Source organism: Crinia signifera, chromosome 2 (genome assembly GCF_055691185.1).
Source record: "Crinia signifera chromosome 2, ASM5569118v1, whole genome shotgun sequence".
NCBI lineage: Eukaryota > Metazoa > Chordata > Amphibia > Anura > Myobatrachidae > Crinia > Crinia signifera.
The window spans coordinates 418,440-445,648 of record NC_139218.1 but is presented as its reverse complement, the minus strand read 5'-3'; the positions used below and the strand labels follow the sequence as shown (position 1 = coordinate 445,648).

Genomic DNA, 27,209 nt, shown 5'->3' with positions numbered 1-27,209 from the left:
AAGGGAGGTCTCAATAGCCACCCCGTCAAAGCCAGGCGCCTCAGATCTGGATGCAGACACGGACCCTGAGAGAGAAGGTCCGGGCGCAATGGAAGACGAATCGGGGGGGACGGGGGGGCGCAATCGACAGAGCCTGAAGATCTGAGAACCAGACTCGTCTGGGCCAATGCGGGGCCACCAGGATCAATGTGCACCCCTCCGCCTTCAGCTTGTGAATCAGTCGCAAGAGAAGGGAGAATGTTGGGAAGGCGTACATCAGCCTGAACGGCCACAGAGCGGACAGGGCGTCCACCAAGATGACGGCGAGCCCTGGATACGTAAAAGGGGACCTTGTGGTTGTGTTGAGAGGCCATCAAGTCCACCTCGGGTAAACCCCACCGTCGTACCAGCATCTGGAACACCTCCTGTTGGAGGGAGCATTCGCCGGCATTCAGTGTTTGACGGCTTAGGAAGTCCGCTTCCCAATTCTGGACTCCTGGGATAAAGACCGCTGAAAGAGCCGGAAGCTTCTTCTCCGCCCACTGAAAGATGCAGGATGCTTCCACCATTGCTGCCCAGCTGCGAGTGCCACCCTGGTGGTTGATATAAGCCACCGTGGTCGCATTGTCTGACTGGACCTGCACCGGACGACCCCTCAGCCAGGGTTCTGCCAGGCAAAGAGCTCGGAAGACCGCCCTCAGTTTGAGGACATTGATTTGAAGCTTGGCCTCCGATGTAGACCAAAGGCCTTGGAATGACCTCTGGCAAGTGACCGCTCCCCAACCGCGGAGACTGGCATCCGTAGTGAGGAGGGTCCATTGGTGGATCCAGAATGGCCGTCCCATCGTGAGGTTCTGGTCTAGGAGCCACCATGAGAGAGAAAGAGAGACGGACTGTCAGCGATAAGGTTATCACCTGAGATCGGAGAGAAAGATAGGATCCTGACCACTTGGAGAGGATCCTGACCACTTGGAGAGGATCTCCTTCTAAAAGGGGCGGGAGTGGAACTGGGCATATTCCGCCATGTCGAAGGCCGACACCATGGAACCCAGTACCTTCATGCAAGCATGCATGGACACCCTTCGGTGAAAGAGGAGCCAACGAATTCGGGACTGCAGAGTCCGACGACGGTCCTCCGGAGGGTAGATCCTCTGATGGATGGTGTCCAACCTGGCCCCCAGGTGAACCATCGACTGGGCCGGAATCAGTGAAGACTTGTCCCAATTGATGATCCAGCCGTGTCGTTCCAGGAGCTGTATAACCACAGTCAGGTGGTCCCGGAGAAGGTCTGCAGAATGAGCGAGAATCAACAGATCGTCCAGATATGGGAGTATCCGGATACCCTGGGTGCGCAGACTGCTGACGTTTACTGCCATCACCTTTGTTAATACACGGGGGGGGGGCAGTGGATAGACCAAACGGTAGGGCCCTGAACTGGAAATGCCGGTCCAGGATGGCAAAGTGCAGGAACCATTGATGTTCCGGACGGATGGGGATGAGTAAGTACGCATCCTGTATGTCGAAGGATGCCATGAAGTCCCCTGGCTGAAGGGCCAGGATAATGGAGCGTAGGGTCTACATCCTGAACTTGGGAACATGTACAAACTTGTTTAGCTTCTTTAAGTTGAGGATGGGCCTGTAGGAACCGTTTGGTTTCCTGACCAGGAAGAGGTTGGCGTAAAACCCCGAACCCCTTTGGGCCAAAGGAATGGGTATGATGACTCCTGTTTGAAGCAAACGTTGAACTGCTTGTTCTAACGCTTTGCACTTTTCCAGGTCTGATGGTAGACTCGTGGAAAAGAACGATCTCGGTGGGCGATGCCAAAAAGTTAAGGAGTAGCCCCGAGAGACCACTTCCTGAACCCAAGCGTCTGTGGTGGATTCCAGCCAGATGGGTGAAAACCCCGACAGTCGACCGCCCACCTTGGGATCTCCCAGGTGGGGGCCCACCCCGTCATGCGGCGGGCTGGTCCGCAGGCTTGGGGTCAGGGAGTCTGGTGGCCCAGGGGCGCTTGCCTCTAGGACGGGAGGATCTGCCCCCCTGGGAAGATCTGGAGGAGAAGGCCTGTCCCCTACCACGACCTTGGAACCGAAAGGACTGAAAAGCCGGCCGGGGCCGTGTAGTCGGAGTGGATGGTAGGAAGGCAGTTTTTGAAGCTGCCACCGTAGCGACCATCTTATCCAGCTTGGGACCGAATAAGAGGGAACCTTCTTAGAGTCAGTGTCAGCCTTCCAGGAACGCAGCCAAAGTGATCTGCGGGCGGCCACTGCTGAGGCTGACACCCTGGAGCAGAGAGTAGCGGAATCAAGAGCTGCCTCGCCTAAGTAGAGGGCTGCCTGATGTATCAACTCTATAGTCGGCAGTAGAGTTTCTGCTGGGGCCCCCTCAGACACCCCTGCTGTGAGGACAGCAGTCCAGTTAGTTAGGGCCATAGCCACCCAAGCTGACACCAGGGCAGGCCTGCCTGCTGCAGTGTAAATAAGCTTCAGGAAGTTTTCCAACTTCCTATCCGCCTGGTCCTTAAGAGACGCTGTAGGGATTGGCAACAGAGAGGCTTTCACCAGTTTTGCCACATGCGCGTCTACCCTGGGGGCTGTCTCCCAGGGGGTCCTGTCCTCCTGGGGGAGAGGATAGAGGGAGGAGAAATGTTTGTGAATGACAAACCTCCTATTGGGGACCTCCCAAGCCTCCCTAATGACCATGTCAAGATTATCCGACTTGGGAAACAAACTTAAGGAGCGTTTAGGGCGCTTAAATATAGGGCCCGACTCCGCAGGCGGATCAGCGTGGTTGTCTATTAGATGGACCTTCTTAACTGCTGTAATCAGGCCAGGCACATCAAGGCGAGACGAGGGGTCCTCTCTAACACAGGCGACCCTATGTCAATTGCGTCATTGACGGCCTCCTTCAAATAGTCGTCATCCTGATCGTCTTGCTCCTCCTCCTCATCATCTGAATCATGCATGAGGAGGGGCCGGGGTGCCGCAGGTCTTTTAACTAAAGACCTGCGTCTATCTGCGGGCAATGAACCCTCCCCCTGGGCATCCAATGCTGGGGGGTTGCACCCGCTGCCGATGAGGACGGCACAGGCCGCTGGGGCAGTGCAGCTGAGACTTTATCAACTAGTTGCGCCATCATCTGCACAAAGGATGAGGCCCAAGCAGGCTCCTGAGAGGAGGCCGTAGGCGTGGGCAGTGCCTGCGCATTGTAGCAGCTTGCGCATAGGCCGTCCTGTACATAGTCCAGGGGAGATAGGCCCGCATTACAGGCTGTGCATGACAGCAATGCTAGGGCCTCCCCCTTCTTGGACCTGCCCTTGTTGGGCATAATTACTGTAAGTACAGGAGGGCTAAGTACAAAATGACACCAAATATACTGCAGCAGCTATTGGGTTAATAAGTACACATATACAGCAAGCATACAAGGCATACAATGCAATGACAAGGCAAGGCAAATGGCACTAGGCTCTTGCAGCAGCTATGGCTGGCTGGAGCACTCAGTAACTGTGACCTGTGTCCTGCAGGAGAGGTACAGGGGGGACTTGCCCAAGCCTCCTGGCAGTGAAAGAGTGGAACCCCGGGTGGCAATGGAGCTTCTCCGTGTCCCTCCTCACGTGCAGCCAGGCAGACAGGAAGGAATGTCAGTGGCGGGAACTCTCTGTGCGCCAAGCACAGTTCCCTGCCTACTGTCCCCGGGGGAGGGGCTGATGTGGGGGGAGCCACCTCCCCCTGCTAGCAAATGACCGCCAGGGAAGATGTCCTCCTGCAGCGCCGGTAAAATGGCGGGGATCCGGCGAGCGCCGGGCGGCCCCGCATACCAGCGCTGCTCCCCACAAACTAATCTCCTTGGTGGTCCAGCGGGACGGGCAGCAAGCCGGCCGACCGCTTGCTAGCACAGCCGGCGGTCACCCCCCACTGGCTGTGACAGCCACTCTGTGCGCCTCGCTGCGCTATCGCACACGCTCCCGGCGGGGAGCGTGTATACTCACAGTGCGTCTTCATCGCCTGTGGTCCCCGGCGTCCGGCTGTGGCCAAAGGCTCCCCAGTGCCCGGGGGCGCTGCAGGTCCCCACCCGCGGGTGGCGATGCAGCGCCGGACCCGGGTGATGGAGCCGGCAGCGCAGGGGTCTGCTAAGACCCCTAGCGCTGCTGCTCTGACACTGTAGTTGCAGTGTAAACTAAAAAATAAATAAATAAAGTTATGGCTGCTAATATAGCAGCCCCTCTTTTGGGTGCATCAGGCTCCTGCCAGCACCCTAGTAAAACTGGGGTCCTTGGCCTGGAGGCGGGGTATAGGAGAGGAGGAGCCTGGCTGCCTGGGAGGCAGTTAAAGTTAACCTCCAGGGTGCTGGAGCTCTCTCCCACTCTTATTACTCACTGTAACGCTGTGGCCCCTGATGTCTCCCGAAGGAGAAAATGGACCAATCAGTGGGTAAAGGGGGGAAACTTTTTTTTTAGGTATATAAGTGAAAGGAGAAAAACAAAAAGTGGAATAATAAGACTAAAGACAGAGAGTGGAAGTTTTCTTGAGGGGGACAATGTAATAGCAGATAATATTAATAATTATTTCTGCTCAGTATTCACTGCTGAAAGAGAGGGGAAGGGGCCACAGTTAAGTTGCAAGTATAGTCAGAAAACTGAGGGAGAAACAAGTCCAATTACAGAGGAGAAAGTCCTCACAGAACTCTCAAAACTGAAAGTGGATAAATCAATGGGGCCAGATGGGATACATCCAAGGATACTAAAAGAGCTTAAAGGGGAGCTGGTAAAACCAATAACAGAATTATTCAACCAGTCACTAGCTACTGGAGTAATCCCAGAGGACTGGAAAACAGCGAATGTAGTCCCACTGCACAAAAGTGGAAGCAAGGAAGAGGTAAGCAACTATCGACCAGTAGTAGGGAAATTGATGGAAACACTCTTAAAAGAAAGAGTTGTAGAATATCTCAAAACCAGCAATTTACAGGATCCAAAACAGCATGGGTTTACTGGGGGAAGATCATGTCAAACAAATGTTATTGACTTTTTTGACTGGGTGACTAAAGTAATAGATCAAGGTGGGGCTGTAGATGTAGCTTATCTAGACTTTAGTAAAGCTTTTGACACTGTCCCACATCGCAAACTGTTAAATAAACTTGAAAACTTGGGATTGGATTCTAAGATAATTGAATGGATAAGAGCGTGGTTGCAGGACAGAAAACAGAGAGTTGTAGCAAACGGAGTACAGTCAAAGGAGGGAAAGGTTACAAGTGGAGTACTTCACGGATCTGTACTTGGACCAGTGCTTTTTAATATCTTTATTGTGATATTGCAAATGGAATTGAGGGTAAAATGTGCCTTTTTGCAAATGACACAAAGGTATGCAACAGGGTAGACACACCAGGAGGGGTAAAACATTGATGATCTAGGTAGATTAGAGGAATGGTCAAGAGCATGGCAACTACAGTTTAATGCCCAAAAATGCAAAATCATGCACTTGTGTTGCAAAAATCCAAAGACTAAATATAGTATAAATGGCACTATAATGGAAACTACTGAGGAAGAGAGGGATCTAGGTGTCACTATTTCAGGGGACTTAAAGGCAAGTAGGCAATGTAACAAAGCAATGAAGAAGGCAAGTCAGATGCTTGGTTGCATAGGGAGAGGTATCAGCAGTAGGAAGAAAGAAGTAATAATGCCACTGTATAGGTCATTGGTACGACCTCACCTAGAGTATTGTGTTCAGTTCTGGAGGCCATATCTCCAGAAGGATATAAATACATTAGAGACTGTACAAAGAAGAGCAACTAAAATGGTGCATGGCCTACATCACAAAACGTACCAGGAAAGACTAAAAGATCTTAATATGTATACTTTAGAGCAGAGAAGGGAAAGGGGGGACATGATAGATACTTCCAAATATATCAAGGGCTTTAACAAGGTACAGGTGGGAGACATTCTTCACAGGAAGAGGAGTAACAGAACACGAGGACACGCACTGACACTAGAGGGAGGAAGGTAAAGGTGGGAGACATTCTTCACAGGAAGAGGAGCAGCAGAACACGAGGACATACACTGACACTAGAGGGAGGAAGATTCAGGGGAAATTTAAAGAAGAATTACTTCACAGAAAGAGTAGTAGATAAGTGGAATAGCCTCCCATCAGAGGTGGTAGAGGCAAATACAGTAGTACAATTTTAACATGCTTGGGATAAGCATATTGATATCCTTACAAAAAAATAAGGATCAAATATGGTTTGAGGTAACATGTTTAAAAAAGGGGCAGACTAGATGGGCCAAGTGGTTCTTATCTGCTGTCAAATTCTATGTTTCTATAAGAAACTAATGTTAAAATCACGCCACAGAAAGATGGATGGAGTATGGAATTGCCCAGGGGAACAAGGGGATAAGGGAGTACAGTGGGTCACAGGTAAGTGCATTTTACCGGTTGTTGCGTGACCTTTTGGTCCAGAGAAGTCCACTTGTTAAATAAGAAACGTACAAAAGCGTTTTGCGAGTACAAGCTTGTCCTAGTGCAAAGTGACTGACTTTGGTGGGAGAAACAAATCCCTGATAACTGACCCATTTTCATGGTCAAAATTGTGAGTATTGTGTGTTTTCACCCAAAAGTGTTTTTTTTTGGGTGAAACTTATTTAACGGTTAATATATTGGCTAATCTTTTGCATAATGATATGCTCTAATGCAGCCCAATAATGTTCCCAGCATAGGGGATGCAAAACGGTTTTTCAGACCAATTCATGTAAACTGCCGCAATTAAATGCAAGTGTATAAAATCCTGCACCTACAGAACAGAGAGTAACGCATTGTTACTGACCTTACTGTAGCATTCAGTATAGAGTTGGACATTAGAAGACACAGGTGTACATTATTCTATTAAGGGCAAACAAAAGGTATTACCCTGATTTTTTGCTCTAATTGTTTTTTCTTGGTCACTTCAATTACAGAGCATCCTCTCCCAAAAAAACACTTTCGGGTGAAAAAACACACAATATTTACAATTGTGACCATGAAAACAGGTCAGTCATCAGGGATTTTTTTTCCCCGCCAAAGTCTTTGCACTAGGACAAGCTTGTACTTTTTTTACAATGCTAAAATATATTAATGAACCACTCTAAAAGGTGCGTACACACGGGGCGATATATCGCTCTGTGTCCCGTTTCACCAGCGACCAGAGATGGTCACTGATGAAAGGGAACCTCTGCCGGGAGAGCCGCAGAGGGAATCAGCTGGTCAGTGATCATAAGGGGGCTAAAAATGGGAGTGCGCACCCGGCAATTTATCGCTGGTGCACACTCCAATTGCTGGCAATATGGTCGCTCAGCGACCATATTGGCAGCGATTTTTGGCCGTGTGTACACAGCTTTAGACGTCCTGACATAATTTAAACTAGATCGGATACATTTAGTTATTTTCATCTAAAAATCGAAACTTTAGGCCTCTTGCCAGAACAGAAGATATTGAGCAAAATGCTTTTGTACGTTTCTTATTCAGGTCAAGTCACAACTTTTCCACACTAGCCGATTCTGAATATCTCAATATCAACTCTTTCACTCCGCCCTATTGCACATCCCATCCTTAGCTCCACCACTAAAGGTCGACATGAGTTTTTCCAAAACAGAGGGGCTGTGATTGGAGCAGATCTGCAGTGGCCATCTGACACAGCCAATCCCACCAGACAGTTACACCTCAGTGGAGCATGCTGGGGAATAGTGTATAGGTTTGGGGCAGGTTTTACAGTGGGGCAAAAAAGTATTTGGACCGCCACCGATTGTGCAAGTTGACCCTCTTATAAAGATGAGAGGTCTGTAATTTCCATCATAGGTACACTTCAAATGTGAGAGACAGAATGTGACCCTCCCCCCAGGTAATCCCATTGTATGATTTGTAAATAATTTATTTGTATCTTCTTGCGGAAAATAAATATTTGGACAATCAAAAAGTTACACTCAATATAATACCTTTGTAATACAACCTCGGTTGGCACTTACAAAGGAAAACGTTTCCTGTAGTTCTTGGCCAGGTTTGCACACACTGTAGCGGGTATTGTGTCCCACTCTTCCATGTACATCTTCTCTACAGATGGTGCAGCGCCTCCTGGTGATTCTATCACCATCCTCCGACAGAAGGTGGCGTGCGTGTGCACAAGATGCCCCGTTCTGCCGGAGCTCTCCGCCCGTCTCCCCCCCACTCGGTGCCCGTCCCAGCAGCCTGCCCCTGCTCATCTCCCTGAAGCAGAGACTGGCAGGGAAGTCGGCGATCACTGCTCCCCACCGTTGTACATCCCAGTCCGCCAGCACATGCAATGTGGTGATCCTGTAGGCTGGCTGACGGCAGCTCCATCTGTAGATCTGTCATGTTTTGCGGCTGTCGCCAATCAACACAGACTTTCATCTCCCTCCACAGATTTTCGGTTGGATTGAGGTCTGGGGACTGGCTAGACCACTCCAGGACCTTGAAATGCTTCTTAAGGAGCCATTCCTTAGTTGCCAGGACGGTGTGTTTGAGATCATTGTCATGCTGGAAGACGCAGCCACGTTCCATCTTCAATGCTCTTACTGAGGGAAGGAGGTTTTTGGCCAAAATCTCATGATACATGGCCACATTCATCCTCTCCTTAATACGGATCAGTCGTCCTGTCCCCTTTGCAGAAAAGCAGCCCCAAAGCATTAGCCCTCCCCCCCCCACATGCTTCACAGTGGGTATGGTGTTTTTGGGAGGACACTCATCATTCTTCTTCTTCCAAACATGGTGAGTGGAGTTTATACCAAAAAGTTATATTTTGCGCTCATCTGTTCACAAGACATTCTCCCAATCCGCCTCTGGATCATCCAGATGGTCACTGGCAAACTTTAGACGGGCCTGGACATGTGCTGGCTTAAGCAGGGGAACCTTACAGGCGCTGCAGGATTTGAATCCATGACGACGTAGTGTATTACTAATGGCAACCTCTCTTGAGGTCATTCACCAGGTCCCCTGTGTAGTTCTGGGCTGATTCCTCACTATTATCAAGATCATTGATACCCCACGAGGTGAGATCTTGCATGGAGCCCCAGGTCGAGAGAGATTCTCAGTGATCTTGTATTATCAATAACTGCACCAGCAGGTGATCTCTTCTCACCAAGCTGCTGCATATTGCGAGTAGCTCACCTCAGCCTCGTGCGGCTCCACAATTCTGTCCCTGGTGTCCTTAGACAGCTCTCTGGTCTTGGCCATGGTGGAGAGGTCGCAGTCTGACTGTTTGATTGTGTGGACAGGTGTCTTTTATACAGATAACCAGTTCAATCATGTGCCACTAATACAGGTAGCGAGTGGAGGATAGAAGAGAAGGAACAGGTCTGTGAGCCAGAAATCTTGCGGGTTGGTAGGTGTATTGGTGTACTCCATACGGAGCATGGTATGTATCCGCACAACCGCATAAATCAATTGATTACAGGATAGAAAGACCCCAGATTTTTAGATCAGAAGTGGGGGTGCTGTTCCCATCAGTCTAATATAAAATGTTTACAAGAAAGATTAAAGGAACGGTTCTGGGGAACGCACTAATAGATGCTTTAAAATGTAACTTTTATTAGTTTTATTTAATATTACCTATATTGAAATTATGGGAAATCACATAAACAGCGAAAAATAGAGTATAAAATCACAAACAAAATACAGTTATTTACACATATAATGTGATACAGAAGAATTTTGTGTGTTAAAATTACACAGGTGTCCGTCTGAAAGATGTCTGTTCAATGTAGCCCAAACAATGCTGACCTCAAGAAATGATTAGTATTTTTCTTTTTATGATTGTCTTATTACTTTGTAGCTACACAGTGTTTTGAACATTCAGCGATAATCACCGTGACCAGCTAAAATTAGGCTTATCACCAATTGGTGACACAAGTTGTAATCCTTTGGCGCCATTTCCTGGTCACTAAGTGCACATAAGTATGAATTACTGGTGTACATTTCTGTGTGTCATATAATCATTTTCAGCCACACTACATCAAAGGTCACATCGGCAGGGTTTAGTTACTACAAACAAGAAAAAATAGCGGCAGATCCTTGGCGCTGACAGAAGTTTTTTGGTACTTGTGTAGTTTCACGGCGCCACTAGATTGCATGTGATTTGACATCCGATATCGCATGCGATTTACTATCCATTTCATTACCTCACTATCCACTAGGGCGTGGAGTTGATTTTATATAGTGTGGGGAGCGTAGCGAGCCCGAAGCATGGCGAGCGGCCACGCAATGTATTAGACGGAATTGCATGCAATATCCTGAGTCACTTTGAAACTTCACGCTCGCCACACTATATAAAATCAACTCCACACCCTAGTGCAGTGGTTCCCAACCTTTTTCTGTACTTAGCGGTATGCGGATCCTTATGCATGTCCTTATATTAAGGAGGAGCGGAGGAGTAGTATACAGCAAGGAATCATGCCCTTCTGTGTCTAGACACTGGTTGTGTATTATCTCCAGGATTCCCGCTAACACCGGTAGGATTAATGCTGCTGCTTCCTCCACCTTTGTCAGTGCTGGGCAGATGACTGCTGATGTCTGAGGGCAGCATGGGAAGCTCCCAGTGGATTGCTGGTCAGGCATATGACACAACATGGTTTGTCTCCATGGCAATGGGTCTTCTACAGCCATCAAAAGACCTTTTCATCGTCCGCCATTACCAATATTATTTTCAAGTGCCCCCAACTGGTCTGCAGAGTACCCCCAGGGGTACTAGTACCCCAGGTTGGGAACCACTGCCCTAGTGGATAGTGAGGTAATGAAATGGATAGTAAATCGCATGCGATATCGGATGTCAAATCACATGCGATCTAGTGGCGCCGTGAAACTACACAAGTACCGTTTTTTTTTTTAGTTTTTCTCATTAAATTTGTACCCAAAATAAAGAAACAGAAAAAATACCTGATAGTGTAGTACAGTTTTCACAATTATACATGTATTTTTTTTTTATAAAAGGAATTTTCAAGTGGAGGAGACTTATACCCTATGAATTGGTCTACTGTTTGAGGTAGACACAATTTGCTTACCAGGGAGCGATAACGTCAGCCTCAAGTCCAATTCCAATTGTGGTATATGAAAGCTGGTATAGTGTAATACCGCTAATTTATTCACAACACACAATATAACATAAAAACAGAGGTGTATCTCAATAGACTCTCACCGAGTAACATTGTTCACAAAAATTTTGAAGACAAGTAAGGCAGTTGGTTTGTATCAAAGGTGTCCCTGGAGCCTTTGTCCCAGTGAAGTCCAGAATCCACCTTTCTCTCCACGGCCAAGGCGTTTCAAAACCAAAAAGGTTTCTTTTTCAATGCAACTTCTCTTTCATATACTACAATTGGAATTGGAATTGATGGTGACATTACCGCTTCCTGAACAGTAGACCACCTCATAGGGTATGAGTTTCATCCACTAGAAAATTCCTTTTATAAAAAAAATAATACATGTATAATTGTGAAAACTGAATTACACTATTGTGTTTTTTTCTATTGCTTTATTTTGAGTACTAATTTAATGAAAAAACCTTCAGTCGGCGCCAAGGATCTGTCGGTATTTTTTCTTGCGTCTATGTTTTGTATGTAAGGTGATTCATACTACCTGACAATATCTTAGGCAGCAATAAGCGCAAGGGTTAATCCAATAATCCTTTATCCAATTTAGTTAATACTAACCCTATTGGTTTAGTAACAATTATTTCTTATAAATATAGAAACAGCATTTTAAATTCAATCATCTATTAGGGCTAACAGACATTTCAGACAAGACACATGCCGACACATGCGTTTCACTGTCGAACAGCTTTTTCAAGGCCAATCAGTGTGCCCCACTTGGATCAGCGTCCATAAACCAATGAAATTGCCAGATTAGTGTCACCTGATCTATTGTTCCTATCACAGGTCTCTGTGGGTTCATTACTGACCATCAATTCAACTGTGTATCATTATGTCTTCACACCATGTGGCCCACGTCCCATGACCGGTGTCCCGCGTCACATGATTGGCATTTCACAACCCTCGGTCATCACCGTGACTCGCACAGTCCTTCCGGCTCCCTGTATTTCCGCCCATGCGACCTGTTCTTTTTGTCAAATGGGTAGTGACATCTCACATCATCTAAATTATTTCGTCCAATCAGGTGGTGTCTAGTCTCCGGACCCAGAAGTATGTTAACTATTGAGTCTCCAGGCCCAAACCCCGGCCTCTGTATAGAATAGATCTCCTCTCATATAATCATCAAAATAAAGTTATTAATGTTAAGTATCAAACTCTAATTTTGTTGTTTATTTGGTTCATATGATTCCACATAAATAGTTTATCAAAATTACATAGCATATTATATGTTGGACCAACTTGGGGTAGAGTGTTTGCTATATCTATACATCCACATTGTATAGATATTTATTAATAATTCAATTAGTGCATCTTTATCTCCTTATTAGCTGTTGGGTAACATATTAGGAATTCTAAATGTGAGTTATGTTGTGTATGGTTAGTGGAGAGTGATATCATTTTATGAAGGAGGACATGATAATGGTGCATAAGAATTGTTATTTAGAAGTGAAAAAAAAAACAGTGAATAAACCATGATAAAAGATTACAATCGTGAAAACCCTGTACTGTGTATATGAGCTGTGCTGCAATGTGCTGGGATAAATCAAATACTCAATTTAGAGTGCACATGTGTTTAAATAAAATAATAATAAAGTTAATTTATGCTGTGATCTAATGTGATGAAAAATAGGCGATTGATCGTATAGGAGACAACAAATAGATCTCAATACAAATCTCTAGCTGTTGGGGTATGTGGCAGGTAATCCCCTATGTACCCTAATATATGTTCATGGGATCTATCCTAGAGTATCTGAGGTATATGTAAAGGTAAGTGATAGTTGGTTGGTAGGTGTCCAAATATTTGTTTTCCGCAAGAAGATACAAATAAATTGTTTAACAATCATACAATGTGTTTTCCCTGGTTTCTCTCTCAGTTGGTGTACCTATGATGGACAGTACAGGCTGTCCAAATACTTTTCCCCCCACTGTATATCACCTGTGGATTGCCTCCCTCTGTGTTTCTATTAGCCTCCAGGTAAGGCTCTGAGTCAGCGTGTGTGTAGTCTGTCACTATGACGGAATTTGCAGACAACACTCAAGTCCATATACATCACCACAGGAGTGTTGCACAGACTGGTGCTCGTGGGTTCATGGATTAACAAGCGCCAGAGCATTGGGCTGCTGAAGGTTTGGTCTTCGGAGTGCATAGTGCTAGCTGAGCATATTAGGGGGTCTGCTGCATATTTAGGAGGCTCCCAAATCTACACTTGAGCGGTTTCTCAAGCACTGTGGTTGCGTTCTTGGAATGTGAATGTCGAGTACAAGCGTGCAGTGCAAGGTTCTAGACTACAGATGGATAAGTGGCTATCCCAGGCTGCAGGAGGGAAATCCGATTTTCTACATTCATCAGCGACTCTGCCTCGGAAGTCGTATTCTGGGCCCTCTTTTCACGGTTGTTCCAGAGGATCCAGTGTTCTCTCCAGAGGGGGCCTGGTCAAGGAATCCAAACCTACAGACAAGCTGGTGGCATGACTTGTCCCACCTAAGATCTCCATTGGAGGGAGCTGGTCTCGGTAACTTTCAGAAGATTTGGTTCGACGTCATCAGAGGTGTGGAACCGCTATCTTGTATCCAGTGGGTTACAAACTCTACGTTGTCTTTCCACCTCCACAAAGATTCTGCCCTTGTAACAGAAAACAGTTTAGTCCTTCAGGGGCAATTCAGTCCTGGTCAGGGCAATGGAGAGGCCAGGGATATTATTCCAACCCACGGATCGCTCCTCACGTACACCGAATAACATTGGTGATGCGCAGTCCTGGTCACGGCAATGGAGAGGCCAGGGATATTATTCCAACCCACGGATCGCTCCTCGCGTACACCGAATAACATTGGTGATGCGCAGTCCTGCTCACGGCAATGGAGAGGCCAGGGATATTATTCCAACCCACGGATCGCTCCTCGCGTACACCGAATAACATTGGTGATGCGCAGTCCCGGTCACGGCAATGGAGAGGCCAGGGATATTATTCCAACCCACGGATCGCTCCTCACGTACACCGAATAACATTGGTGATGCGCAGTCCCGGTCACGGCAATGGAGAGGCCAGGGATATTATTCCAACCCACGGATCGCTCCTCGTGTACACCGAATAACATTGGTGAGGCGCAGTCCCGGTCACGGCAATGGAGAGGCCAGGGATATTATTCCAACCCACGGATCGCTCCTCGCGTACACCGAATAACATTGGTGATGCGCAGTCCCGCTCACGGCAATGGAGAGGCCAGGGATATTATTCCAACCCACGGATCGCTCCTCGCGTACACCGAATAACATTGGTGATGCGCAGTCCCGCTCACGGCAATGGAGAGGCCAGGGATATTATTCCAACCCACGGATCGCTCCTCGCGTACACCAAATAACATTGGTGATGCGCAGTCCCGGTCACGGCAATGGAGAGGCCAGGGATATTATTCCAACCCACGGATCGCTCCTCGCGTACACCAAATAACATTGGTGAGGCGCAGTCCCGCTCACGGCAATGGAGAGGCCAGGGATATTATTCCAACCCACGGATCGCTCCTCGCGTACACCGAATAACATTGGTGAGGAGCAGTCCCGGTCACGGTAATGGAGAGGCCAGGGATATTATTCCAACCCACGGATCGCTCCTCGCGTACACCGAATAACATTGGTGAGGAGCAGTCCCGGTCACGGTAATGGAGAGGCCAGGGATATTATTCCAACCCACGGATCGCTCCTCGTGTACACCGAATAACATTGGTGATGCGCAGTCCCGGTAATGGAGAGGTCTGGGATATTATTCCAACCCACGGATCGCTCCTCGCGTACACCGAATTACATTGGTGAGGCGCAGTCCCGCTCACATAGACAGTGCATGCACCATCTACAACACTAAGATTGCCTATAAGCATAGCATAGAACATTGCTCAGCACAGATCCCCCAGCACGGGACTCCTGCCGCCCGGTGTGTACGGGGCTTAACAATGACAAGGAATCCCATACACTGGATAAAGATGAAGTCTTGGTCTTTATTTTTGTAGCAGGTGAACCACATACCAGGTAATCAGCACAGGCCATGCATGGTTACAGTATTGCAGCATACAGGTCACAGCATAGTACAAAAGCTCCAGTGGTCCCTACTGTAGCCCACACCCCGGCCTATCACAGCTAGTCCACCATCAAGAGCAATGACCCTCTGCCCTGGAGACACTTATATCAGGAGAACACAGGTGCTGCTTAATCAGCCCGACCCAGATCACATCAAATAGGTAACCTGGACTGTGTCTAGTTTTCATGTTGTTGCTGCTGATGTAAAACCTGGTCTGGATTTTCCACATTATCCTCATGTGGAAATATGCTGTATCTGCCACACAATGCAAAAACAAGCGTGATCATTTCCATTTAAAAGCATTATATATAATCAACTTGCTAATCATGGATTTACTGCCCCAACGCACTGGGTGTCATCCCTATAGGCTAAAACAAGGTATCTCCACTCGTCCGCAGGGAACCCGATGGTACATGTTTTCCAGATCTTCGCAACACGAGTGAGCTATGTGAATCTTGCAATGTGCCAGCCAGTATTGAGGATGCTAGCACAAGGAACTCAAAGATCTGGAAAACATGCACTTATGTTAAGTTAGAACCCGTGTTATGTTGGCATCTTTACAATGACATAATACTTGTGTGCATACAGAATATAACGGTGCTTGCAGGACTCACTCGCTTGGTGAAACACAGTCTTTAATATAGGCCTTCTCCAGGGCCTGCAGAGTCTTCACCACAGCAAAGAGTTCCGCCATGTTGTCATACCTGTGGGGAAGAGACAGCGTGATTCTCTAGTGATTGTACATGGAAGGTATCATTCTGGGAAATCAATGCAGGGAGTAAGGAATGCGCAATGTAGGAAATGGGGTGTGGAGTGCGAAATGCAGGGAATGGGGCGCAGAGAGGTCCCGCAGCAGCATACACTAGACCTGGGGTAGCCAACCCTAGTCCTCGAAAGCTAACAACAGTGCATGTTTTGCAGGTCTGTGTCAGTGATTAATGAGTGCAGCTGTGCAGCAGCTAGGTTGTCTGGAAAATGTGAACTGTTGGTAGCTCTCGAGGGCTAGGGTTGGCTACCACTGCACTAGACCGAGGTCCCGCAGCGGCGGACACTAGACCGAGGTCCCGCAGCGGCGTATACTAGACCTAGGTCCCGCAGCGGCGGACACTAGACCGAGGTCCCGCAGCTGCGTATACTAGACCAAGGTCCCGCAGCGGCGGACACTAGACCGAGGTCCCGCAGCGGCGTACACTAGACCGAGGTCCCGCAGCGGCGTACACTAGACCGAGGTCCCGCAGCGGCGTACACTAGACCGAGGTCCCGCAGCGGCATACACTAGACCGAGGTCCCGCAGCGGCGGACACTAGACAGAGGTCCTGCAGCGGCGTATACTAGACCTAGGTCCCGCAGCGGCGGACACTAGACCGAGGTCCCGCAGCTGCGTATACTAGACCGAGGTCCCGCAGCGGCGTACACTAGACCGAGGTCCCGCAGTGGCGTACACTAGACCGAGGTCCCGCAGCTGCGTACACTAGAACAAGGTCCCACAGTAGTATGTAGGGTCATACTTCTCTCTCTCCCGGGCATTCTTATACAGCTTCACTTCCTAGAAAAGACACAAAACCCTGTTATAGACAAAAAGCGATGTTCCTACCAATGCCTGTCTATTGCAACTGCAAACCCTAAACCCCCACCCCAAATAAAGCTAAACAATAGTGCAGACACCCAATCTCATCCCGCAGTGTTTGTGTAAGGCCAGTTTCACACACTCCGGCTCCTGCCGGACGGTGAAATCCCGCACGGCCAGGGAGCCGTGCCGCACACACTAGTTTATCATGGAGGGGATGGCCACAGCCCGGCAGCCGTCCCTTCCAGTGGCGGGATCCGGCTGCAGCCGTGCGGCCGGGCCGTGGCCGTCCCGTGTGAATGGACACAATAGTGTCCATTCACAACTACTGTGTGCGGCACGGCTCCCTGGCCGTGCGGGATTTCACCGTCCGGCAGGAGACTGAGTGTGTGAAACCGGCCTAACAGATGGATCTCAGGATCCTGGGACCGGAAGAAGGTCTAAAGTATGGATCAATCAGTACAGGGTTATTATACAGCAGGACCTCAGCGTAAGGGTGGCTCCTCAGGGTTACTGTACCGCAGAACGTCAGCACAAGGGAGGCTCCTCAGGGTATCTGTACCGCAGAACGTCAGCACAAGGGTGGCTCCTCAGGCTTACTGTACCGCAGAACGTCAGCACAAGGGTGGCTCCTCAGGCTTACTGTACCGCAGAACGTCAGCACAAAGGTGGCTCCTCAGGCTTATTGTACCGCAGAACGTCAGCACAAGGGTGGCTCCTCAGGCTTACTGTACCGCAGGACATCAGCACAAGGGTGGCTCCTCAGGGTTACTGTACCGCAGAACGTCAACACAAGGGTGGCTCCTCAGGGTTACTGTACCGCAGAACGTCAGCACAAGGGTGGCTCCTCAGGCTTACTGTAACGCAGGACATCAGCACAAGGGTGGCTCCTCAGGGTTACTGTGCCGCAGGACGTCAGCACAAGGGTTGCTGCTCAGGGTTACTGTACCGCAGGACGTCAGCACAAGGGTGGCTCCTCAGGGTTACTGTACCGCAGAACGTCAGCACAAGGGTGGCTCCTCAGGCTTACTGTACCGCAGGACGTCAGCACAAGGGTTGCTGCTCAGGGTTACTGTACCGCAGGAAGTCAGCACAAGGGTTGCTGCTCAGGGTTACTGTACCGCAGAACGTCAGCACAAGGGTGGCTCCTCAGAGTTACTGTACCACAGGACGTCAGCACAAGGGTGGCTCCTCAGGGTTACTGTACCGCAGGACATCAGCACAAGGATGGCTCTTCAGGGTTACTGTACCGCAGAACGCCAGAATAAGGGTGGCTCCTCAGGGTTACTGTACCCTGAGGACCTCAGCACAAAGGTGGCTGCTCAGGGTTACTGTACCGCAGGATGTCAGCACAAGGGTGGCTCCTCAGGGTTACTGTACCGCAGGACATCAGCACAAGGGTTGCTGCTCAGGGTTACTGTACCGCAGGACATCAGCACAAGGGTGGCAGCTCAGGCTTACTGTACCGCAGGACGTCAGCACAAGGGTGGCTCCTCAGGGTTACTGTACCGCAGAACGTCAGCACAAGGGTGGCTCCTCAGGGTATCTGTACCGCAGGACTTCAGCACAAGGGTGGCTCCTCAGGGTTACTGTACCGCAGAACGTCAACACAAGGGTGGCTCCTCAGGGTTACTGTACCGCAGAACGTCAGCACAAGGGTGACTCCTCAGGCTTACTGTACCGCAGAACGTCAGCACAAGGGTTGCTGCTCAGGGTTACTGTACCGCAGAACGTCAGCACAAGGGTGGCTCCTCAGGGTAACTGTACCGCAGGACATCAGCACAAGGGTTGCAGCTCAGGCTTACTGTACCGCAGGACATCAGCACAAGGGTGGCTCCTCAGGGTTACTGTACCGCAGGACGTCAGCACAAGGGGTGCTGCTCAGGGTTACTGTACCGCAGAACGTCAACACAAGGGTGGCTCCTCAGGGTTACTGTACCGCAGGACGTCAGCACAAGGGTGGCTCCTCAGGGTTACTGTACCGCAGAACGTCAACACAAGGGTGGCTCCTCAGAGTTACTGTACCACAGGACGTCAGCACAAGGGTTGCTGCTCAGGCTTACTGTACCGCAGGACATCAGCACAAGGGTGGCTCCTCAGGGTTACTGTACCGCAGGACGTCAGCATAAGGGTGGCTCCTCAGGGTTACTGTACCGCAGGACATCAGCACAAGGGTAGCTCCTCAGGGTTACTGTACCGCAGGACATCAGCACAAGGGTAGCTCCTCAGGGTAACTGTACCGCAGGACATCAGCACAAGGGTGGCTCCTCAGGGTTACTGTACCGCAGGACAAGGGTGGCTCCTCTGGGTTACTGTACCGCAGGACATCAGCACAAGGGTGGCTCCTCAGGGTAACTGTACCGCAGGACATCAGCACAAGGGTGGCTCCTCAGGGTTACTGTACCGCAGGACGTCAGCACAAGGGTGGCTCCTCAGGGTTACTGTACCGCAGGACGTCAGCACAAGGGTGGCTCCTCAGGGTTACTGTACCGCAGGACGTCAGCACAAGGGTGGCTCCTCAGGGTTACTGTACCGCAGGACGTCAGCACAAGGGTGGCTCCTCAGGGTTACTGTACCGCAGGACATCAGCACAAGGGTGGCTCCTCAGGGTTACTGTACCGCAGGACATCAGCACAAGGGTGGCTCCTCAGGGTTACTGTACCGCAGGACATCAGCACAAGGGTGGCTCCTCAGGGTTACTGTACCGCAGGACATCAGCACAAGGGTGGCTCCTCAGGGTTACTGTGCCGCAGGACGTCAGCACAAGGGTGGCTACTCAGGGTTACTGTGCCGCAGGACGTCAGCACAAGGGTTGCTGCTCAGGGTTACTGTACCGCAGGACGTCAGCACAAGGGTGGCTCCTCAGGGTTACTGTACCGCAGGACATCAGCACAAGGGTGGCTCCTCAGGGTTACTGTACCGCAGGACGTCAGCACAAGGGTGGCTCCTCAGGGTTACTGTACCGCAGGACGTCAGCACAAGGGTGGCTCCTCAGGGTTACTGTACCGCAGGACGTCAGCACAAGGGTGGCTCCTCAGGGTTACTGTACCGCAGGAAGTCAGCACAAGGGTGGCTACTCAGGGTTACTGTGCCGCAGGACGTCAGCACAAGGGTGGCTCCTCAGGGTTACTGTACCGCAGGACGTCAGCACAAGGGTGGCTCCTCAGGGTTACTGTACCGCAGGAAGTCAGCACAAGGGTGGCTACTCAGGGTTACTGTGCCGCAGGACGTCAGCACAAGGGTGGCTCCTCAGGGTTACTGTGCCGCAGGACGTCAGCACAAGGGTGGCTCCTCAGGGTTACTGTACCGCAGGACATCAGCACAAGGGTGGCTCCGCAGGGTTACTGTACCGCAGAACGTCAGCATAACGGTGGCTCCGCAGGGTTACTGTACCGCAGAACGGCAACACAAGGGTGGCTCCTCAGGGTATCTGTACCGCAGGACATCAGCACAAGGGTGGCTCCTCAGGGTTACTGTACCGCAGGACATCAGCACAAGGGTGGCTCCTCAGGGTTACTGTACCGCAGGACGTCAGCACAAGGGTGGCTCCTCAGGGTTACTGTACCGCAGGACATCAGCACAAGGGTGGCTCCTCAGGGTTACTGTACCGCAGAACGTCAGCATAACGGTGGCTCCGCAGGGTTACTGTACCGCAGGACGTCAGCACAAGGGTGGCTCCTCAGGGTAACTGTACCGCAGGACATCAGCACAAGGGTGGCTCCTCAGGGTAACTGTACCGCAGGACATCAGCACAAGGGTGGCTCCTCAGGGTTACTGTACCGCAGGACGTCAGCACAAGGGTGGCTCCTCAGGGTAACTGTACCGCAGGAAGTCAGCACAAGGGTGGCTCCTCAGGGTTACTGTACCGCAGAACGTCAGCACAAGGGTGGCTACTCAGGGTTACTGTGCCGCAGGACGTCAGCACAAGGGTGGCTCCTCAGGGTAACTGTACCGCAGGACATCAGCACAAGGGTGGCTCCTCAGGGTAACTGTACCGCAGGACATCAGCACAAGGGTTGCAGCTCAGGCTTACTGTACCGCAGGACATCAGCACAAGGGTGGCTCCTCAGGGTTACTGTACCGCAGGACATCAGCACAAGGGTGGCTACTCAGGGTTACTGTACCGCAGGACATCAGCACAAGGGTGGCTACTCAGGGTTACTGTACCGCAGGACGTCAGCACAAGGGTGGCTCCTCAGGGTAACTGTACCGCAGGACGTCAGCACAAGGGTGGCTCCTCAGGGTAACTGTACCGCAGGACATCAGCACAAGGGTGGCTCCTCAGGGTTACTGTACCGCAGGACGTCAGCACAAGGGTGGCTACTCAGGGTTACTGTGCCGCAGGACGTCAGCACAAGGGTGGCTACTCAGGGTTACTGTGCCGCAGGACGTCAGCACAAGGGTTGCTGCTCAGGGTTACTGTACCGCAGGACATCAGCACAAGGGTGGCTCCTCAGAGTTACTGTACCGCAGAACGTTAGCACAAGGGTGGCTCCTCAGGGTTACTGTACCGCAGGACATCAGCATAACGGTGGCTACTCAGGGTTACTGTACCGCAGGACATCAGCACAAGGGTGGCTCCTCAGGGTTACTGTACCGCAGGACGTCAGCATAAGGGTGGTTCCTCAGGGTTACTGTACCGCAGGACATCAGCACAAGGGTGGCTCCTCAGGGTAACTGTACCGCAGGACATCAGCACAAGGGTGACTGCTCAGGGTTACTGTACCGCAGGACGTCAGCACAAGGGTTGCTGCTCAGGGTTACTGTACCGCAGGACGTCAGCACAAGGGTGGCTCCTCAGGGTTACTGTACCGCAGGACATCAGCACAAGGGTTGCTGCTCAGGGTTACTGTACCGCAGGACGTCAGCACAAGGGTGGCTCCTCAGGGTTACTGTACCGCAGGACATCAGCACAAGGGTGGCTCCTCAGGGTTACTGTACCGCAGGACGTCAGCACAAGGGTGGCTCCTCAGGGTTACTGTACCGCAGGACGTCAGCATAAGGGTGGCTCCTCAGGGTTACTGTACCGCAGGACATCAGCACAAGGGTGGCTCCTCAGGGTAACTGTACCGCAGGACATCAGCACAAGGGTGGCTCTTCAGGGTTACTGTACCGCAGGACATCAGCACAAGGGTGGCTCCTCAGGGTTACTGTACCGCAGGACATCAGCATAACGGTGGCTACTCAGTGTTACTGTACCGCAGGACGTCAGCATAACGGTGGCTACTCAGGGTTACTGTACCGCAGGACGTCAGCATAAGTGTGGCTACTCGGGGTTACTGTATTGCAGGATGTCAGCATAACGGTGGCTCCTCAGGGTTACTGTACCGCAGGACATCAGCATAACGGTGGCTACTCAGGGTTACTGTATTGCAGGATGTCAGCATAACGGTGGCTCCGCAGGGTTACTGTACCGCAGGACGTCAGCACAAGGGTGGCTCCTCAGGGTTACTGTACCGCAGGACGTCAGCACAAGGGTGGCTCCTCAGGGTTACTGTACCGCAGAACGTCAGCACAAGGGTTGCTGCTCAGGCTTACTGTACCGCAGGACATCAGCACAAGGGTGGCTCCTCAGGGTTACTGTACCGCAGGACATCAGCACAAGGGTGGCTCCTCAGGGTTACTGTACCGCAGGACGTCAGCATAAGGGTGGCTCCTCAGGGTTACTATACCGCAGGACATCAGCACAAGGGTGGCTCCTCAGGGTAACTGTACCTCAGGACGTCAGCACAAGGGTGGCTCCTCAGGGTTACTGTACCGCAGGACGTCAGCATAAGGGTGGCTCCTCGGGGTTACTGTACCGCAGGACATCAGCACAAGGGTGGCTACTCGGGGTTACTGTATTGCAGGATGTCAGCATAACGGTGGCTCCGCAGGGTTACTGTACTGCAGGATGTCAGCAGAGTTACTGTACCGTGGGACATCGGCATATGGGTGGCTTCGCAGTGTGTACAGCCTTGATGGTGGGCACACCAGCGGTTACACTATAGGCAATGGATTACTCAGGTTTGCTATTTAGTGATAATGGATGTACAGCGTACTCACTGTTACAGGTTCTGGATGGAGGGAAGCCTATAGCAGGACAAAGGTGTTGGCAGATCACCAGCTGGGTATGGAGAGCGTTGCAGAATCCAATAACTGTATCTGGTAGGAAACACTGCGGGTCTCTGGAGCCAACACAACTGTCTCCACCATGTCGCTCATACGCAGTGGCAGGATAGCACCACACATGCGACATACTCAATCACTGGCCATCATGGTAGAGCATAAAACATCCATTGTGGAGCCATTTTGTTGGAGACTGCGCAGTGGTGAACTCCACTACTAACCTAATACGCACCTACAGGCCACATGCTGGCCGGGAAATAAGGGGGTTATTCTTATTCACGCAGAAAGGCACAATCACTTTCTAATGGACAAAACCATGTGCACTACAGGTTGGGCAGATGTAACATGTGCAGAGAGAGTTACTTTTGGGTGGGGTGTGATCAAACTGATATCTATATTGCAGTGTAAATAACTAAAATCAGCCAATATTTACCCTGCACAGAAACAATATAACGCCCAAATCTAATTCTCTCATGTTACATCAGCGCCACCTGCAGAGCACATGGGTTTGTCCATTAGAGAGTGATTGTGCCTTTCCGAGTGAATCAGAATAACCTCCTAAGTCCACAGGCCACGCACCGTCCGGGGGGATGAAGTCCACAGGCCACGCGCCGTCCGGGGGGGATGAAGTCCACAGGCCACGCGCCGTCCGGGGGGATGAAGTCCACAGGCCACGCGCCGTCCGGGGGGATGAAGTCCACAGGCCACGCGCCGTCCGGGGGGATGAAGTCCACAGGCCACGCGCCGTCCGGGGGGGGGGATGAAGTCCACAGGCCACGCGCCGTCCGGTGGGGGATATGAAGTCCACAGGCCACGCGTCGTCCGGGGGGATGAAGTCCACAGGCCACGCGCCGTCCGGGGGGATGAAGTCCACAGGCCACGTGCCGTTCGGGGGGGGGGGGGGGGATGAAGTCCACAGGCCACAGGCCATCCGGGGGGGGGATGAAGTCCACAGGCCACGCGCCGGCCGGGGGGATGAAGTCCACAGGCCACGCGCCGTCCGGGGGGGGGGGGGGATATGAAGTCCACAGGCCACGCGCCGTCTGGGGGGGGGGATGAAGTCCACAGGCCACGCGCCGTCCGTGGGGATGAAGTCCACAGGCCACGCGCCGTCCGTGGGGATGAAGTGCATAGAATTGACACTTGCACCACATTTTCAGGAACTTCTGCAGCAGTATTAGGATAAACGATTTCCATTGTAGTTAGACGCCATAGATGGTTATATGTGATATAGGTGGCTGCTGCGAGGAGTCAGAAATGCAGATGTCGGAGTCTTTATGTACATCATCATGTATAGATACAGAAATCAGACACAAATTACCCCAATCCAACACACACACACACACACACCATATGGCTATCCTAGCACCCGATGTAGTAATAGCAGCATTCTGTAAATGCCTCCAAGACACAGTGACAGCGGCGCCAGCGCAGCCTTACCTCATAAAGTTCCGGCTTATTTCCAGGACCTGGGATGGAAGAGAAGGTGGTGAGATGGGTCTGACATACATACCACAAACACTGGGGTGCACAGAACCACACACACACACACCTGCCATGTGCACTAATGGGGGAGGAGTTACATACATCATGGGGTGCTCAGAGCTCCACACACACACACACCTGCCATGTGCACTAATGGGGGAGGAGTTACATACATCATGGGGTGCTCGGAGCTCCATACACACACCTGCCATGTGCACTAATGGGGGAGGACTTACATACATCATGGGGTGCTCGGAGCTCCATACACACACACCTGCCATGTGCACTAATGGGGGAGGAGTTACATACATCATGGGGTGCTCGGAGCTCCATACACACACCTGCCATGTGCACTAATGGGGGAGGAGTTACATACATCATGGGGTGCTCGGAGCTCCATACACACACCTGCCATGTGCACTAATGGGGGAGGAGTTACATACATCATGGGGTGCTCGGAGCTCCATACACACACCTGCCATGGGCACTAATAGGGGAGGAGTTACATATATCATGGGGTGCTCGGAGCTCCATACACACACCTGCCATGTGCACTAATGGGGGAGGAGTTACATACATCATGGGGTGCTCGGAGCTCCATACACACACCTGCCATGTGCACTAATGGGGGAGGAGTTACATACATCATGGGGTGCTCGGAGCTCCATACACACACACACACACACCTGTCATGTGCACTAATGGGGGAGGAGTTACATACATCATGGGGTGCTCGGAGCTCCATACACACACCTGCCATGTGCACTAATGGGGGAGGAGTTACATACATCATGGGGTGCTCGGAGCTCCATACACACACCTGCCATGGGCACTAATGGGGGAGGAGTTCCATACATCATGGGGTGCTCGGAGCTCCATACACACACCTGCCATGGGCACTAATGGGGGAGGAGTTCCATACATCATGGGGTGCTCGGAGCTCCATACACACACCTGCCATGGGCACTAATGGGGGAGGAGTTACATACATCATGGGGTGCTCGGAGCTCCATACACACACCTGCCATGGGCACTAATGGGGGAGGAAACGAAGAAAATTGCTCCACCAGAGAGCAATAGGGCGCCTATAGTATGAGTTGTATCTCCTAGCAGCTGCTGGGGTGCAGGGGAAGTCACTCCCTGCGGGTGGTTTTACAAAAAGTCTTGCAAACAAAAGGAAGATAGATAGAGCAGCGCTGTGTTGGCAATGAAAAAATTCAAAAAAATATAAATTGATAATTTTTATATAACATATAAAATGAATAAGTACATACAATTATAAGTATAACATGATAAAAAGATAAATGAATATAAAAATCTCACTCTCGGATTGGATCGGAATCTGGAATGGCCAATGTCCAATGGGATGTCAGTCCAAATGGAAAGTGCACTTAACCATACTTGATTCTGCTGTGTTGGAAAACCAATTTAAACGGTATATTACGAAGAAATCCACTGATCCTCTCTAATATTGCGGGTAGATGTTGATACCGCTGGAGAGGACGGTGGGAAGGTGTCCAATTTTTCTCCCCAAGGGTTCCTCTGGTGGTTAAATGGAAGATATCCTTTGGCTCTGGCCCGATTGGAGAGCCTCCTATAGATGGTAGAAGGAGGGTGGGCGTCTGTTCTCCAAACTTGACTGATAATTTGAGGGGGGGGGGGGGGCAGGACTCTCAAACGGGTGGCTGTGATGGTGGTCTGCTCACCCGGAGGGAAACACTGCCAGTCACCCCAGTCACTTTTAAGTGGAGACGGCCTGGTTCTTGATGTAAATACACTAATCTCAACAGGTGGCTAGAGATGGCGTGGCTCACCTGGAGTTAGGTGTACTGAAAGGGATCCCAAGGGGATTAGGTGAAATGAAAGTTCCCAATTCAAGCAGCAGTGGACTGAAGATGGTTTGAGGTCCAATCTGATGAGAGTGAGGGGCTGCACCTAACGCGTTTCGCCACTGACTTGTGGCTTTTTCAAAGGTGACTTCTGGTATGGTGGCTAGGGGTATATATACCCATAATGATAGGTAGCCAATCATCATTCAATTAGAGCAATAAACCTCAGTGGTCACAATTTTCATATACATTAATAAGGTAGGAGACAAACATGTTGATTTAATCTAGGCATTGGTAATGAATATTTATTAAAAACAGTGAAAGATCCTAAAAAAGGGGAAAATACGTTATAAACAGAGAGAGTACTTCCGGGTTGAAGGTCACATAGCTGCACCTTAGTAAGAGCTGAGTACGTACAGAAATAGTGTTAATAACTTTCCCAATATATGTATTGTAAAGAACGAAGTGTAGGCTCTTTGTATTTATAATTTTACACAGGGAAATCTTGTATTTGAGAGATGTATTCATAGAAGTAGCGTGGGTGGAACGCATATGCGTTCCACCTGTCAATCGTAGTTTCCTGCTTCCGCCGGACTCTGTTCCATTTGATAGGTCAGTGTCCGGCTGCGTGTCACGTGACGCCGTCACCTGACTCTACGTGCTACGCGACGCCGTCACGTGCCTCCCGTAAGGGAAGTCGGGAGATGTTAATACCTTGTGTGTACGTCCCGGTTGTCCGGGTAACGTTGTAAACAAAGCGTCCCTTTGTGTTGTTAAGTCACTTCCGGGGGTTTTTGTTCATCCAAGTGATAGGTCACTCTGGCGGGGCGTGGCTCTATCTCTGTATAGCGCCGCATGTGACCTAATGGTTTGTTATCTTTTGTACAACCAACTTTATTACCTACGTATGTTGTTGACACAGACAAGTATGGCCGATTTTTCAATGCCTAATGTGATGTTAATTTCCACTGAAAATAGGGAAAAGTTGTAATATCGGCAAAATTGGGTACAAATATACTTAATCATAAAGATATACAGGACAGACAATTAT

At 50.4% G+C, this 27,209-nt stretch overlaps 1 protein-coding gene across 1 annotated transcript in view; it reads right to left on the bottom strand.

Annotated features, from left to right (window-relative positions):
- VPS28 (VPS28 subunit of ESCRT-I) overlaps positions 1-27,209 on the bottom strand; it is a 104,973-nt gene that overhangs the window by 58,853 nt on the left and 18,911 nt on the right. Inside the window, exons 3-5 of the mRNA XM_083171423.1 lie at positions 24,285-24,313; positions 16,678-16,715; positions 15,784-15,873 (exon numbers count right to left, since the gene is read on the bottom strand). Of these exons, the coding sequence (XP_083027549.1) occupies positions 15,784-15,873; positions 16,678-16,715; positions 24,285-24,313 (157 nt within the window). The remainder of the gene's footprint in view (positions 1-15,783; positions 15,874-16,677; positions 16,716-24,284; positions 24,314-27,209) is intronic.